This window comes from Lissotriton vulgaris, chromosome 7 (assembly GCF_964263255.1).
Source record: "Lissotriton vulgaris chromosome 7, aLisVul1.2, whole genome shotgun sequence".
Taxonomy (NCBI): Eukaryota; Metazoa; Chordata; class Amphibia; order Caudata; family Salamandridae; genus Lissotriton; species Lissotriton vulgaris.
In genome coordinates, this window is record NC_141695.1 from 1361417740 (window position 1) to 1361435405 (window position 17666).

General features: G+C 46.4%; 1 protein-coding gene across 1 annotated transcript in view; it reads right to left on the bottom strand.

Moving 5' to 3' along the window:
* SETD1A (SET domain containing 1A, histone lysine methyltransferase) overlaps window positions 1–17666 on the bottom strand; it is a 960878-nt gene that overhangs the window by 543044 nt on the left and 400168 nt on the right. The window contains exon 10 of the mRNA XM_086932054.1: window positions 14754–14930. Within this exon, the coding sequence (XP_086788180.1) occupies window positions 14754–14930 (177 nt within the window). The remainder of the gene's footprint in view (window positions 1–14753; window positions 14931–17666) is intronic.

The window sequence follows — 17666 nt, forward strand, 5'->3', positions numbered from 1 at the left end:
CGCAACCCCTCCATCACTCAGCACAACCCCTCCAACGCTCTGCACCACCACATCACCACTCAGCAACACCACATTACCTTCTAGCACACACACAACCAGGCCAATGGAGACATGGTTACACCACGCACACATCCCATCAGACGATAGTGCATGCTTTTTCCACGCACATACACCACCCCAGCATCACTTGCCAACCCCACACATACATAATGGCATGCACAATCAACATTAGTGCAAGCTTCTCTCACATACACAGAACAAGCATCTCACATACTCAGTGAAACCTTCCCTCACATTCACAAGACAGAGAGGGGGCCATCAGCAACAGTGCATCCTTTACTCACATTCGCAGTGGAAGCTACCCTCACAATTTGCAAAGAATGGAGGACAACACACTATGGCAGAAGAGTCATTTCTCTCAAACACCATTACTCAGGCCACAGACTTGCTCCTTAACATGCGCGCTAATAAAGATTTAAAAAGTGACATAAGACCTACTCACTATGGCCTCTGCACCACAGGACATTTGTAACAAAGACTAACACAAAGCTCTGCAATTGTGTGTACCATCATGTTTTTTTTCGTGGGAGGGGGGGGGGGGTCGTCTGGGGACGAAAACCACACCAGGATACTGGAGTGCTTTAAGCTCAGCCATAAAGATTCTTATCTGTTGGCGCCATCCGCTGTGAAATGCAAATCTGAGCTGAAGGAAATGAAAAACAAAATGGCCCATCCACAGTCACATTATAAGTACAAAGTGTGGCGCCCGACTTGTATTTTGCTGTTTCCGTCATTGCATCTAAATATATGATACAAGTTTCATGCTTTTGGTACATTTCATTTCTTTTCCTTTACTGCGAACAAACAGGCAGACCACAGACTCTCTCTCAGTCAGCTGCACGTTCGTCTATTCGACCCCCCCCTCACTCTTGTGCACACTCTTCTCTTTACATTTTTTTTAATCTCAAACCCCATTACTCAGGACACAGACTTGATCCATTACTTGCGTGCTATTCTTTTAGGTGATACAAGCCGTCATTGCATCCAAATATGTGATACAAGTCACACAAGTACAAAGTGTGGCGCACGACTTGTATTTTGCTGTTTCTGTCATTGCATCCAAATATATGATACAAGTTTCATGCTTTTGCGCAAACACGCAAACCACAGCCTCTCTCTCAGTCAGATGCACGTTCGTCCATTCCACCCCCCCCTTCCTCTCATGCACGCTCTTCGCTCTCCATTTTTTTTTTATCTCAAACCCCATTACTCAGGCCACAGACTTGCTCCATTACTTGCGTGCTATTGTTTATTTATCAAGTGACATAAAAACTACTGACTATGGCCACTGCACCACAACATTAGTACTTTACAACACTAAGCACAACCACAGTAACAGCACAGCAGAAATCAGCAACCTCACAGGCAACATTCAGCACCAATACCACACCATCACTCAGCACACCATCACTCAGCACCAACAAAGCATCTCTCACCCAGCACTAGCACACCATCACTCAGCACCAACAAAGCATCTCTCAGCAGGACCACAGGCACCACTCAGCAACAACACCACAGCATCAATTTGCACTGTCACAGCATCACTCACCACCACCATATTATCAATCAACAACACTTAGCACCAGCACAGAATCACACAGCACCACTGAGTGGTGCTCATTCACCAGCATCCCACATTGAGAGTCAAACAAAGAATAAACAACTGTTATTTTACTGTGCCTAAAAAAATAGTGAAAAGGCGAGATGACCCCTCACGGGCGCACCACCATCGGGATATCTGTTTGGTACTCAACAGAATTGCCCTGTTCTCATCATCGGCAGTCATCAAGCCTGAAGAAGAAGTGTCCAAACACAAATACAATGTGAGTGCAAGTGCAGTGAAGAAAGAAAGGAGAGGAGAAAAGCAAGAAAAAAGTGTCTTACAAAGTTAGGAATGCACGTAACTGGTCAGCTATTCTTTATTTTACAAATGACATAAGACCTACTCACTATGGCCTCTGCATCACAACATTATCACTTAACACCACTAAGCACAACCACAGTAACAACACAGCATAAATCTGCACCACCACAGCCAACACTCAGCACCAATACCACATCATCACTCAGCACCAGCACAGCATCACTCAGCGCCAACAAAGCATCACTCAGCGCAAATCCAGCATTACTCAGCGCAAACCCAGCATCACTCAACTCAACTACAGCAGCACGAAATGCAACCCTGCATCACTCAGCGCAACCCCTCCATCACTCTGCACCACCACATCACCACCAAACACCACCACAACATCACTCAGCACCACCAAAGCACCACTCAACACCATCCCAACAACACTCAGCATTACCACAGCACCACTCAACATAAACACATCACTATGCGCTACCCCAGCATCACTCAGTACCACCACATTATCACTGTGCACCAGCACATTAACACTCAGCACCACCACAACACCACTCAGCACCACCACAGCACCACTCATCACCACCAAAGCACCACTCATCACCACCAAAGCACCACTCATCACCAACACAGCACCACTCAGCACAACCAGATTATGACACCCGACTTGCACTTTGCTGTTTCCATCATTGCATCCAAATATGTCATACACATCATAAATACCAAGTGTGGCCCACAAATTGTACTTTGCTGTTTCCGTCTTTGATTTAAATTATGTGATACACATTATAAATACAAAGTGTGGCGCACAACTTGTATTTTGCAGTTTACGTCATTACATCAAAATATGTAATACAAATCACATCATAATTGCAAAGTGTGGCAAAAGAATTATATTTTGCATGTTTACATCATTGCATCACAAAAATATACAAGTCACATCATAAATACAAAGTTTGTTGCAAGACTTGTATTTTGCTCTTTAAGTCATTCCATCCAAATATATTTGACAAGTCACATCATAAATACAAAGTGTGGCAACAACTTGTATTTTAATGCTTGCGTCAATACATCCAAATATGTGATACAAATCACATCATAAATACAAAGTATGCCGCACAACTTCTAAACATTTACCAATGCTGTTCACTTTTTTAACGCAGGCCATTTAAGTATGCCTTTCAAGTATGAACAAGTCCTAATGTTTCTCAAAACCGCCCACTGCTTCACAATTTTAACGACTACCAGGCCATGTCTCAGATTTCTACTATCCCCCTCCCCACAGCAATAACAAGAGCTTATTGTACTTCCATCCTCCCAGTCTTGTTTTCTTCACAAGGATTACGTTTTTTGTCTCGTGGGAAAAAAACAAAATTGTAATTATCTAGTACAAAAAAGGTGGTGTTAATTTGTCCACAATACCTACATTTACAACACAAGCATTTTTTATCCCTTGTTTTACTGACCTTCTGCCCTCTGTAACACTCTTTTTTTTGTGCCTTTCTAGCCTCAACATCACCACTTCATCACTCAGCGCTAACCCAGCATCACTCAGCACCACCACAGCACCACTCAGCACCACCACAGCATCACTCAGCACCACCACAGCATCACTCAGCACCACCGCACTAACACTCAGCACCACCACAGCATCACTCAGTGCTACCCAGGTTATAGGTGTCACACTTGCAAAACTTATAACTATTAGCATTGTAAATGACAAATATATTACTTTAACTAATATCAAAACAAAAACATAACAAAAAATTGTCATTTACAAAACCAATAGCTCAAACGTACCTATTGCGAGACCTATTGCATTGCAAATGCTTGTTTTTCTTTGTCAAGAGTTTTATATAGCGCAAACTCGGCCAGCAGGTAACAGAGCACTATACACCAGCACCAGTTGCGTTACAGAGGGATATTTTGTTAGATACGGGGGATACGGTGATTTGCCCAGAATCACAGGATGTTGAGCATCCTACCTAGACTCGAACCCCATTACCCTGATTCGAGGTCTACCACTCTAGCCGTTAAGCCACATCCTCACCTAGATTTCAGCATCGCATGCATTCTTTTCACAGTCAGTCACTGGAGCAGGACATGGGGACCTAGACACATGTCGCCTTCCTACTCTCCTCCTTGCACAAATTCACCTCACATAATAAAGGTTGGGTCTCTTTTTCCATAATATCGAAATGGTTATTTACTTGCAGGAGTCGTTTGCAAATTGAACAATTTTTGGGATCCCCATGCTGAATATTTATTCAGCCCCGTAATGATTAGGTCCCAAATATTGTTTCATTTCTCTGTATTGTGGTGGGCATTGTCCCCAACTACTGCCCGGCGGCATTTGTACGTCCCACTGCGACATCAGACTTGTGTATCAAAAGTTTCCTGTACCTGGTCGCCATCTTCAGATTTTTTTTCCCCCTGGTGGCCTGCAATTCTTTAAACTTTGTTATTAGTGTGTTTCTTCCTCCATGGTTCTCATGTCACTCTCCTTCATTTCTGGGAAGGTGGGAGGGTCACATGTGGATTCAGAAAAATTTTTAAGCTTCAAAACTAGTCCAACAGCTAATTATTTCATTAGCAGTGTGAATCTATTCTGGATTCAATGCTGAGCATTGATTTTGTAGCGGTATTTGTCTTCTTATGGAGGCAGGGTAGAAAATAATTGCTGCTTTCGAACAGACAAGAGAAGAAGTGCTAAAACTGTGCTTTTCTGTTGACTTGGATGCCTACAGAGTAATGTTTTGTGAAGGTGTGTTCAGACGACAAGGTAGCTGCCACACATATATGGTTGACGGACACATTTGCCAGAAAACCCAGGGCTGCTCCCATCTTTCTTATAGAGTGCGCCGTTAGTTTCTCTACTCTAGTGTCACTTCTGCCTTCTCGAACCATGTCTGAATTGTTTGCACTGTCCATTGTGCAATGGTCCTCTATTTCTAAGAGATATATATAGATATATTCACAGGAAAAAAAGGAAAATGCTAATTACCAGTATGCATCTGTTCTTGGCATGTAGAGCTGCAGAGTAGTACACTGTGCATTAGATCGACACCTGGTGTTGGGATCGGATGATTGCAGGTTGTTGTCTTCTTGGAAGAAGTCTTTGCTAGTCCCGATAGGTGACTCCTCCCTTGGATAATACTGAGCATGGGCATCGGCTCTATCCTCAGATTGTTTTTCGCCATGATGGGAAATGATGGAGTCAGTAGAAGTAAAGAAAAGAAGGATGTCCATGCGTATGCATCTAAGTAAGATGAGAACTGGAACGGATACAAGTCTCGGGGAGGCGGGAGGGCGTGTACTACTCTGCAGCTCTACATGCCAAGAACAGATGCATACTGGTAAGTAGCATTTTCCGTTCGAGGCATGGGAGCTGCAGATAGTACACTGTGCATCGATTGTGCAGCAGTATCCCCTTTAGCGGTGGTCATCTGTTTCCGTTGCAGTAGTTTGAAAGAGGGTGCTAAGGACAGCTTGGCCTACAGCAGCTTGCTGCTTGGCTTGCACATCAACACAATAGTGTTTAGTAAAGGTGTGTGGTGTAGACCATGTTGCTGCCTTACATATGTCCTCTAGTGGTATATTTCCTAAGAAAGCCATGGAGGATCCTATTTTGCGAGTGGAGTGCGCTCTAGGAGGAACTGTTAGTGTACGTATAGCTTTTATTAAGCATATTTGTATACACTTTACAATCCACCGTGCAATCCCGCTTTGGAGATGGGGTTGCTGTGAGAAGTTGGCCTGATATATGATGCTCACTAATTCTAGTGATCACCTTGTATCAGTCCAAACAACCCTTATGGTGATTGGTTGCAAGTCAACCTTATAGACCAGCTATCCTAATGATACCATGGACACAGCAGTCTTAGGCTAAACTCTTTTGGCATGTGAAGCCAGCTGTTTTACCACATATAACCCCTTGAATACCAAATGAAAGGACACCACACAGGTAGTTCGAAAATAAACAAGATATTTATTAACTAACAAACACCTCTGAACTCTTTATGAGATCAGAGGGCTAAGCACATGACAAGACTCTTAAGAAAAATACGTTAAGTTGCACAAGTTACAATGTTGCCATAGGGGCACAACAAAAGTAAGTGAAATGTGAAAGTCGATAGAAGGAATGGAGCTGTCCAGAGGCTGTAGGATCGCTGGGACTACACTACCCTAACTCTAGGTAAGTAACAGGAGGCCCACGGAACGCGTGTGCAGAGTGTGAACTCACACGCGAGATGCGTAACAACGTCTATGGACAGTACAGTTCAAGTAAAAGGTGAGTACAGACAATCCTGACTAGTTAGGACTAAAACGACTGTGGAACTGGACACTAGGAGAGTCAATCTACCCTTGAGCACCGAAAGGCTTTTGTTACCTCACCCACAGGCTGCGGGTGCATAGGTGCAAAGTCGTGTCGGGTTCCGGCGTTGAAGTCTATGGAGCCTGGAAGAAAAGATGCTGCAGGCGACCAGGAGGAAGATGTCCGGTGCAAGGGTGGATCAGTGAAGAGGAGGACCTGAAAGCAGAGGGGACAATGTTCAAAGTCACTAGCCAGTGACTGGAGCGGAACCAGGAGTGGAACCAGATGTCGTCGTCGCGATCAGGTGAAGAGTGGACGTTTGTCTCTGCAGCCACGTGGACCCGGAGGTGTCTTCGACAACCAGGATGGAGGCACGAGCTGTCCCACGCAGGCTCTCGCTGTCGGCGGTGTCGGATCCGGATTTGGAGTCAACAGGCCTTGGCAAAGGCAACCCACGCGGTGAGTGGAAACGGCGTCTGGAGTGGACCAGGAGGGTCCGGGGTGCTTCTCCTTTGCAGGGAAGCAAGGGACAGTCTGGAGCAACCAGACCAGCAGATTGGAATTCGAGGTTCGTCGTCTAGGAGGCCACTAGCCAGCCGGCAAGTGACCAGACAACGCGTCGAGCAGCAAACAGGCAGAAGGGCCCCACGCAGATCTCGTGGATGCTGGAGGGCTGGTCTTCGGTGCAGGAGCAGCTCGGGGCTGGGGCTTCTCAGTCCCCAAAGCACTTGGCCGAGGTTACCTCAGGAGTCGTGCTGGAGCGAAGTGCTGCTTCTTCCAAGATGGCCGATCCCACGTGTCTCGTCGCACCCACGGATCTCAGCTGCGCTGCAGATGTAGGTAGAGGTCGGAGAGGTCTGGGAATCCGGGTCTCGTCGGGCTCTGAAGTCTGGATCCTCGAGGGAAGACGACAAAGGGAAGCCGCTGGACGCTGATGGTGCCTGCTTGTGCAGGGTGGACACTCCTTGCCCACAAGGGAGATTTCTTCAGTCTTCTGTGTAGAAAGTCGAAGTCCAGAGTTTCTTCTTGTAGAGTTTCAGTTCAGGATTAATCTCATTTGGAATGGGACCAGCTCCTACCTTTATCCTGCTAAAGGGGGCTGCACTACGACTAGGTCCCTCCTATGGGTGGGACCAGGAAGGGGGGTGGTTACACCCCCTATCCTTTGTCCGGTCTTGCGCCAGAGCTGGGGCTGGAGAGCCCCAGGAACTGGTTGAGACCGGTGTATGCACAGGGACACCTTGTGTGCCCCAGGCATGTCTCATTCCTTTCAGCCCTGTCCTACCCAATACACAAAATCCTGTCTGGGGTAGTGCTAGCACCTCCCAAGGCAGGAAACCCTTTGTCCAAGCCTCCTTCGTTGGAAGGACTCCCAGCAGCAGGAGGTCAGACTTGTGTTTGTGGTGGTAGCATCCATTTTGTGATGCTGAGGCTCGGGTTAACTTTAACCGGGGTTCACAGTTAGGTACATGTTGTGTCCCTCTAAAAGGGTGGAATGCTACCCCCGTCGCCAGAATTGGCGAGGGGGTAGTATTCCAATTCGTATGACACCTTACTCGACATGTTTTGATAATGCTATGCCAAAGTTAGCAATAACCGCGAGGTTTATAATGTACTTAAGAGTATATGGTATGCGTTATCATGGAAACAGCTAAAGGACTTGGTTCCGAAAGCTGTAGACCGGCTCAGCTCATGCCAGAGCACTATCTCACATAATTCCAAGCACTCTGCCTCCAGGATTGTTAAGGCCTGCCATAGGAGTGACTTATAGGAGTATATGTGTCCATTTTAGGGTTAGATATAGGTATACTATATCTAAAGCAAAGGGTGATTACACAACCTTGCCCCAGCTGATTGATCAGCCAGTTGTGTCAGATTTGGAGGGCCAGCCAGGGGTGGCATAATACATGCTGTAGCCCCTGGTAGGCCTTGGGTTCACTTATGCCCTGGGTACCTATGGTACACTGTTCAAGGACTTACAAGAGTGACCCAATACCAATTGGTAAATGCACCTAAGGTACATGGATGTCAATTTAGAGAGAGACAGCTAGGCTGTGGGTCCGATTAGCAGGCCCACAGCCAGGGAAAGTCGTAAACCAGTGAAGCAAAAAGCAAAGATCTGGGGTGACCATAGGATTGCAGACCCTACTCTCCTACAGTTGCCCTTGTGCGGAGGAGAGAAAGCAACAAACAGTTGTTTAGTTTTTCGAAATGATTTAGTCCTGTCGGTGTAGTAGAGTAAAGCTCTTTTAAAATCTAGGGTGTGTAAAGCCCTTTCTGCTACGGAGTCTGGGTTTTGGAAGAACACAGGTAGCTCGACAAACTGATTGAGATGAAAAGGAGTGACGACTTTTGGGAGAAATGTTGGATTAGGCCTAAGAACCACTTTGTTGGGATGCATTTGAAAAAATGGTTCTTGTATAGTGAAAGCTTGTATTTCACTTACTCTTCTGAGAGAAGTGATAGCAACAAGCAAAGTAGTTTTCCATGTTAGGAATTGCAGCTCGCATCTATGTAGGGGCTCGAAAGGGGGTCCCATAAGTCTGGTAAGGACAAGATTTAGGTTCCACACAGGAGAAGGATGCAACCTGGGTGGGATTATCCTTTTTAAGCCTTCCATGAACGCTTTAATCGCGGGAACTCTGAAGAGAGACAGATGTTGCCTGTTCTGTAAATAAGCTGCAATTGCTGCAAGGTGCAGGCGTATGGAAGAATAAGCCAAATTAAATCTTTGTAGACGTAGAAGGTAACAAATGATAATCTGGATGTAAGCATCCAGGGGGTCAATTTGATTATTTGTGCAATAAATTGCGAATCTCTTCCATTTAGCAGCGTAACACGCTCTGGTAGTGGGTTTCCTGGCTTCTTCAATAATGGCCATACAGTCTGGTGGTAGGTTTAAGTAACCAAACTCTAGGACTTCAGGAGCCAGATCGCTAGATTCAGTTGGTGCGGGTCTGGGTGCCTGATTTCGCCATGGTTCTGTGTTAACAGAGATGGAGTGAGCCACAGCTTTTGGTGTGGAACTAGAGAGAGTTCCAGCAGCGTGGTGAACCACGGTTGGCGTGCCCAGTGGGAGCTACAAGGATCTGTTTGAGAGACTGTTGTCTGAGCTTGCGCACCACTAATGGAATTAGTGGGAGAGGCGGAAAAGAGTACGCAAATCTGCCTGACCAGTTCATCCATATTGCATTGCCTTCGGACAGTGGGTGTGGAAACCTGGTGGCGAAGGCTGGGCATTTTGTATTTTCGTGGGTGGCGAACAGGTCTATGTGTGGATGACCCCACCGTTGGAAGAATGGCTGAAGAACTTGTGGATGCAATTCCCATTTGTGAATCTGTTGTGCCTGTCGACTCAACATATCTGCGATCTGATTTTGAACTCCTGGAAGGTGTTCTGCTAACAAATGTATGTTTTGAGGAATGGCACATCTCCAAATGTCTTGTGCAAGCTGGGACAGTTGCAGAGAGTGTGTCCCCCCCCTGTTTTTGAATGTAGTACATGGCTGTCATATTGTCTGTCCGGATGAGGACAGCCTTGCCTTGCACGTGAAGTTGGAAGGACTTGAGTGCTAGGAATATTGCTAGCAGCTCGAGATGGTTGATATGTAGTAGCCGCTGTTGAGCGGACCATTGACCCCGAGTGGTATGTCGTAGGAGATGAGCTCCCCATCCTGTGAGGGATGCGTCTGTTGTGAGCACTACTTGTGAAACTTGCTCTAGGAACGGCGGCCCCTTTGTCAGGTTGTTGGTGTTCCACCACTGCAGAGAGCGATGTGTGCGGCTGTTCACCAACACCAGGTCTGTTAATTAACCGTGAGCTTGGTTCCACTGTCGTGCTAGACACTCTTGTAGAGGACACATTTGCAATCTTGCGTGTGGAACTATGAAGATGCAAGATGCCATCATGCCTATGAGTTTCATGAACACTCTGGCTGGGAGAGATTGTTGGTGTTGAAAAACAGCAACTAAGTTTTGAATACTCTGTATCCTGGCTGGACTGGGATAAGCTAGAGCTGTTGACGTGTCTACTATAGCCCCTAGATACTGGTGTACGTGCGAAGGCTCTAGGTGCGACTTGGTGTAGTTTATTGTAAACCCTAGGTTGTGCAGCATCTGGATCGTTTGGTGTGTGTGTGCAACGCACTGGCTGGCCAATTTGGCTTTTATGAGCCAATCGTCCAGATATTGGAAGAAATTGATCTGTTGTCTTCTCAGATGTGCTCTACGACTGCTAGGCACTTCGTGAATACTCTTGGTGCCGTTGTCACTCCAAATGGAAGGACTTTGAACTGATAGTGTTGCCCTTCCAGTACAAACAGTAGGTATTTCATGTGAGCAGGATGTATTGGGATGTGAAAGTAGGCGTCTTTCAGATCTAGTGTAGCAAGGAAGTCTCCCTGTTGCAGCAGTGGAAGCACTTGTTGCAGAGTGATCATATGAAAATGATCTGATTGTATGTAATGGTTGAAGGGCCCGAGGTCTAGAATTGGTCTCAAGGTCCCGTCTTTTTTGGGAATTAGAAAGTACAACGAGTAAACCCCCGTCCCTTGTTCCTGTAAAAGAACTACCTGAATCGCACCCTTCTGCAGAAGGGATAGACCCTCCTGCGGGAGCAGATGTAGATGATCGTTAGACATTGGACGCTGTCTGGGAGGGATGTGTGGAGGGGTTGCTGTAAGTTCTAGGCAGTAGCCATGTTGGATAATCGGTCTTACCCACTTGTCTGTTGTAATGGAGTTCCAGACAGGCAGGAACTGTGTTAGTCTGCCCCCTACAGGAGTGGAATGCTGCGGGGGTGAGCGCAGGGAAGTCATTCCTTAGAGGCAGAAGAGGCTCGAGTGTTGTTATTACTTCTGCCTCTGCCCTTGTTATTATTGCCTCTGTATCCTCCTCTGTAGTAACTCTTGTTAGAGGAGGTTTGTGTGTTGAAAGACGTGTTAGTGTCTGTTCCAGTTTGTTTGGAGCCGCCTCTGTAAAAGGAGCGACAAAAGGAGCCTCGAGCTGGGGTAGACAGTAAGGCCCACGTAGACGTGGCAGTGTCTGTGTCTTTTTTCATCTTTTTGAGGGTAGTGTCTACCTCCGGACCAAATAACTGGTTTTGGTTAAAAGGCTGGTTCAAAATGGTGGTTTGGACTTCCTGTTTGAACCCCGAAATGCGTAGCCACGCATGTCTCCTAATTACGACACTGGTATTAATAGCTCCAGATGCTGTGTCTGCGGCATCTAGTGCGCGCATTTGATGGAAGCGTTAGAAATTAATTTGCCTTCCTGTATGAGGTCAGTAGCTTTATCTTTATACTGATCTGGGAGGTGTTCAAGCAATTTCTCCAATTGGTCGTAGTGAGCCCTATCATAACGGGAAAGGAGGGCTTGCGTATTAGCTATGCGCCATATATTGGAAGCCTGCGCAGCTATTCTTTTGCCTGACGCATCAATAATCTAGGATTCTTTGTCAGGCGGGGTGCTTCACCAGAAGTCTGAGAATTGGCCCTTTTACGTGCGTTGGACACCACTAATGAGTCTAGTGGTAGGTGTCCTTTAATATAGACTGGGTCTGAGGGTGCAGATCTATATTTCTTTTCAATTCTGGGGTTTAAAATTCTGGTACGCACAGGATCTTTAAAGACCTCAGTAGCATGCTTAACCACCCCTTTGATCATGGGAAGAATTTGAGCGGATCTCTGAGACTGCTCAAAAGTATCTAAGAGAAAATCTTCCTCAATGGCCTCAAAATGCATGGGGACACCAGGATATGTAGCTGCTCTGTTGATCAGCTGGCCAAACCCAATAGTATCCTCAGGAGGAGAAGGTTTAGATGGGTATAAGGGTGCCTCAGGGACATCAGGGTCATCTGTAGGGTATGGAAACTCCCACCTAGGCACAGGTTTTGTGTATGGAAAAGTCCATGTGCCCTAACCTTCAGGGTATGGATTGTCTCCTTCCCCGTCCCCTCCACCTAAATCGTATTCATTATCAATCTGTGGTGAATGTGATGATAATGGAGATTGTATAGGAGAGTTTTAAGGTGAAACATAAGGAGGAGCGGGAGAAGGAGGAGAGACAGGAAAGGAAAAGTGCAGAGGAGAGGTTGCACAGTCCTTCTTCTTGGCAGGAACCACAGGTGTAGGTGGTGTAGCTGCAGGTCTCTTCTTGAGTGGTGTGGTACCAACATGACCAGTTTTCGGGTCGATGAAGATCTGTTTCTGTTGAGGATCTGGTCGAAAAAGGTCCTCTTGAGGCGCAACCTTCCTCGGCGCTGGTTTTTTCGGTGCCGGCGTAGGTTGTTGAGTGTCTTTAGCCTTAGGAGGTATTAGAGGGTCCTGTGGCTTAGGTTTCGGCGCCGAAGGCGTCGATTTTGGCTTGGAAGGCGTGTTCGCGGGCTCGGAGACCTTGGAATCAGGCTTTGTTGTTTTCGGCACCGTGTGCGGCTTCGGAGCCGGTGCGTCTTTTGGTTTCGGTTTTGGTGCCGAAACATGTTTCGGCGTCGGCACTTCTTTTGGAGTCCGAGCCGAAGGGTGTTTTGGCTTTGGTGTCGACGGAGCCTTGTTTGGTGGCGAGGCACGGGATGGCGGCGGACCATGTTTTGGAGCCGAAGAAAGACTCTTGGTCGGTGTCGAGGCACCAAAAGGCGTAAAATATTTCTTCGAAGTCGAGCCGGAAGGCGGGACTTTCGAAGTAGATGATCGGTCTCGACTGGGCCCAGCGGGTGGAGTACTGACCTTTGCCTTCTGCTTGGGTGTATGTGGTGCAGGGGCAGTAGTACTCACGCGCTGACCCGATGGAATGGAGTCGTGGAGTCATCTGCCTCAGAGACGATCTGGAGATCCGGTGAGTCTTCTTCGGGAACGAGTGGAGCCTCGTCGTCGAAGATGCCTTCCGGTGCTGGGGCTGAGCTCCTCATCTCGTGTCGACAGGCCCTCCGGTCTCGGATGGTTTTCTTCTAGCGGAAGGAAGCACAGGCTGTGCAGGTCGACTCGTGGTCCGGCGATAGACAGAGGTTACAGACCTCGTGGTGGTCGCTATGTGGAAACTTTGCTTGACATTTCGGGCATTTTCGGAACTGTGTCCTCTCCATATGGTGTAGGCCGCACGGCGTCGATAGGCGTAGAGGCCCACTTGGATGACCGGAATGGAAACTTTGGCGTCGGAAGGTGCCGCCGTCGATGTCGAAGGCAGGTAGTAGTTGTTTTATGAAGTTCTGCGCGTCGCAGTTGCAGAAAAACTGTTCCTGGCCGGAGCGGAGAAACTTTCATCCGAACCCAGTGGCGGGAAAAAACAGTCTGAGGATGGAGCCGATGCCCATGCACAGTATTGTCTAAGGGAAGAGTCACCTATCGGGACTAGCAAAGACTTCTTCCAAGAAGACAACAACCTGCAATCATCCGAGCCCAACACCAGGTGGCGATCTAATGCACAGTGTCCTATCTGCAGCTCCCATGCCTCGAACCATACGTTTTAGGGACGTTATAGTTAGTTGGACATTTCACTCGTATAAAACCTGAGAAATTCGGCCGTTATAGTTAGTAGAGCTAACTGTAACTCGTGCTCTCGCAATGCACTGCTAATGACGTCACATATTACATCACTCATGACATGCTCAGTGACATCACTGATGACATCTCAACCTGGGGCATGGCCTTTTTTTATTTTTTGTTTATCTTATACAGGAGAGGGGGGGGTCGCCTGGCCCCCTTTTCCTGGGCCACTTTTGGCTCAGAGGACCCCATCCCCAGGGCCTGTCCTTCCATTTAAAAACAGAGCTCTGTTGGACGATCTGGAGGACCCATCTGTGCAGTTTGTGATGGTCCGCCAGTAACCGGAAGGAAATAACTGTTATTGCCCAGCACATTTCCCTAATTTTTCCAATTAAAAAAAACACTGCATTTTTCACAGTTTTCTCAGATTCCTCCAGGGGAATTCACAAGCCATGGGTTCCTTTAGGATTCGCTATATGTGAAGAAAAATGTATGCAAGTTTGCTCTAGACATCTTTCAAAGTAGAAATAGTTATTATGGCTTAAGCTCGAACTACCCGCATATACAACATAAAAATAGGCCCAGTGATGGCAGGAGAAGGGGGGGGGGGGTTCAGCACTTAAGGGGATACTTTTAATGGAGGCAGTAGGCAACAGTTTTAATATTAAAGTAAAAAGGGTTTCCAGCTTGATGACAGGGACGTTATCAAGTATGTGGATCTATAAAAGATTGAATGTTGGATAAAAGTTAGGTCCCTGGAAAATTGTACTCTATCGCTGCAATCATCTAAACTCAAATGCTTTTCAGGACCTTCAAATGTGAAGTCAGAAAATGTCAGTCTTTGGTTGTGGTTTGGAATGCATAGCCTAATTCTTGTACACACACAAGTCTACAAATCAAGTGTTTTCTATGTATAAGTCAGACAGTACATTCAAAAGAAAGTGTCATGAGCTATTTTGTATACTTAAAGCAGGAAGTGAAGGTACCACGGTACAGACACTGTAGTGACCGAAAACAAGGATGGACTGAACAATACCTTAAAAGATGGAAGTCTAAGAGTGCCCCTCAATCCAGTGCCAAAGCCAAAGCCCTCATGTCCACCTGCACCACCGCTCTTGGCCCAGTCAACCAGCGAAAGCAGTCCTGCCTCTTTTAACTTGCTCTTCTCCTTTTCCTCTTCTTTGGCCAGCTGTTTGGCTGCATTTTGAAAAGGCTAAAGAATAGAAAGGAAGAAAAATAATCAAGGTATTTACTTTTATATGCTGGATACAAATGAATGAATAGTTAGTTAGCTGTAATTTCAGTTCTCGGTCAGGGGAATTTTCATAGAAAGCATAACCAAAACATCCTACACGTGTGGGTTTCTGGAACACTTTCAAACAATTCTTTTTTGTTAGAAAAATAATTGACCAGCAATAAACAACTTAACAGCCTAATAAAAGGCTAAGCCAGCCAACTCTTTTTATTTTCTTTAAAAGAAAAACAGGGTATTTACATATGTAAGAGGTCACCAAATAAACCAGGTAATAGGATAAAAACATACACAAACCTTTTTATTTTTTTTAAGGAAATGAAAGGAAAAACTAAGGCAATAAAGATGTATGGACTGCAGCCACAGAAGGCTGGGAAACAGACATTGCTGCTTTTAGAACACCTAATCTACTAGAGTCCTGTCCCGCTCTGCCAGTAGCAGTTGCTCCAGCTCTCCTTCAATGGATGTACAATATACTGCTACATGCACCATCAAAATCCTTGTTCTTTCCCCTGGGAAGGACGGGCGTTGCTTACGAGTTCAAGGTTAAGTCCCCTAATAGGTAAACAACCATTACTTCTCTTTCATGGGGTCATCTAGGAAAATCTTAAGCAGTGAATATAATGGGAAGCCCATCCCTCATAAGGAAGGAGGAAAGTAAAACAGAATAAGCACTGTCGAACAAGTTACTTACCTTCGGTAACTATATATCTGTAAGAAACATTATTAGTGATAGATTCCTTACCTTAGAATTACCCCTAGGCGTCAGACTGGAACCGGAAAGTTTTAGTCAGCAGTATCCCTGTGCGTCGGTAGGTGGCATTGTGCGGCTTCGCGTCCATTGCTGGCGTCGTGGTCGCAGAGAGGACAACACGGGAGCTACTTAGACGCCGCCCACGCGTGCTGACGTCAGTTCTGTACAAGAATTTCCACGCCAGGAACGTAGAGTGTAAGAAACTGGCTCTATATATACTGCATCAAAGTGAGGTACAGTGTGTATAGAGTACAAGGGTCTCCAGAGGTTTGGTAGAGGTTAAAGTTAGAAAGAACCTTACTCTCTAAAGTGGTAGCTTGCTCGAGCAGTAAGGCAGTATCAGAGGACAGTGTAAAGCATTCGTTCACACTCAGTCAGCAAATGGTCTCACTCACTCAAGAACTGAACTCCAGGCTAATTGTTTTGTATAGAAAATATACTGTTTTATTTCTAGAACCAAGCAAGCCTGGTACAAGTAAACATAAAAATACTTTTCAGTAGTAAATTACTTGTATGAACACAGTTCAAATTTGCAGTGTGCTGGTTTTGGTTACCGTTTTAAGTAAGCAGTTTGCAACACATTGCAGGTATAGTACATTCAAATGAATGGGCTTTTTAAATAAAATGCAGTTAATTACTTTTCAGATTAATTTTGCTAACACAGGACTGGATCCTAGATTCAGCCCTGGGACATTTCCTGAAAACAGGCGAGTAAATGCGTTTTAGTTAGAGGTAGGATTTTTAAAGAATATTATTGCATTTCAAAAGTTGATACTTAAAAACTTTTTCACATAGAATCACCATTGTCATCTAATGGGAGGAAATTCACTTAGCAGGTAAGTTAGGTTATCGATACTTTTCTTACTCAGTGCTGGATCCTAGATTCAGCACTGGGACATTTCCTGAAAACAGTTGAGAAAATGCGTTTTTGTTATTCGGCTGATTTTTAAGGAATATTTGTAGTTTTCAAAAGTCGACACTTAGAAACTTTTTGGGAGAAAACGTGTCAATGTTATTCTATGAGGAAAAAGAGGTTATCGGTTTCCAGGTAGGTAATCGGTCTTTGGAGTTAGGGTCCTGGGGTTAGACTCAGGGGTCTCCCAGGGTCAGTGATGCACTGTTGTTGCACCCTAAATGCACTAGGGCAGCCGGGTGCAGAGTGTTGAGGCCCAATTTTATCCTATCTAGGATAGGGAGACTCCGGTTGGTGGCTGCTGGCAAGCAGGCCACCGGGTTGTGGGAGCAAATCCCCTAGGGTTAAGCTCAGGGCAAGTTGGGGACCAAGTTAGTACAAAAGGGGCACCCTCAGCGGCACTAGGGTGGCTGGGTGCAGGGTGCTGTTTTGAGGTCGGATGACCTGTTGATTTCAACGGAGATTCTCCTGGACAAAGAAACACTGCAGGCTCGGGGACGAGGATCTTCCAGGAGTGACCACCACTTTGAGGGGTAAGTTGGGATGTAGAGAGCTGGTTAGACACCACTTGGTTTGGCAGACAAGGCTGTGGGGCGTCGGGTGCAGGGGTGCCTGTGGATGTCAGATTATTTTACCCGCTCTGGTCGAGGTAGGGGGGGTTCTCTGGATTGAAGCTGCAGGCGTCGTCTGGAAGCTTGAGGCAGATCAGGGGTCGCCAGATCTCGGGTCAGGATCGCCAGAGGGACCTCCTCGTGGTGTTTTTCCACTCAAACTCGGACTGGGCTCGGCGGGTGCAGGGTGGGCGGGAGTCGCAGTTTCTGGCTGGCACCAGAAGCTGCAGGTCAAACACGTCCAGTGTTCACAATAGAAACAGCTTGGAATGTGAATGCAGGCAGGTCCTCCGGGGTTTTTGAGGTTGCTTGCCGCTGAACACGCCAGGGTTTTGCAGGAGCAGGTTCGAGGGGAGACAGGCCTGTAGGTCTGGGGCCATGTCAGTGGGCGTCGTCCTCTTGTTAGGTCTGCACAACTT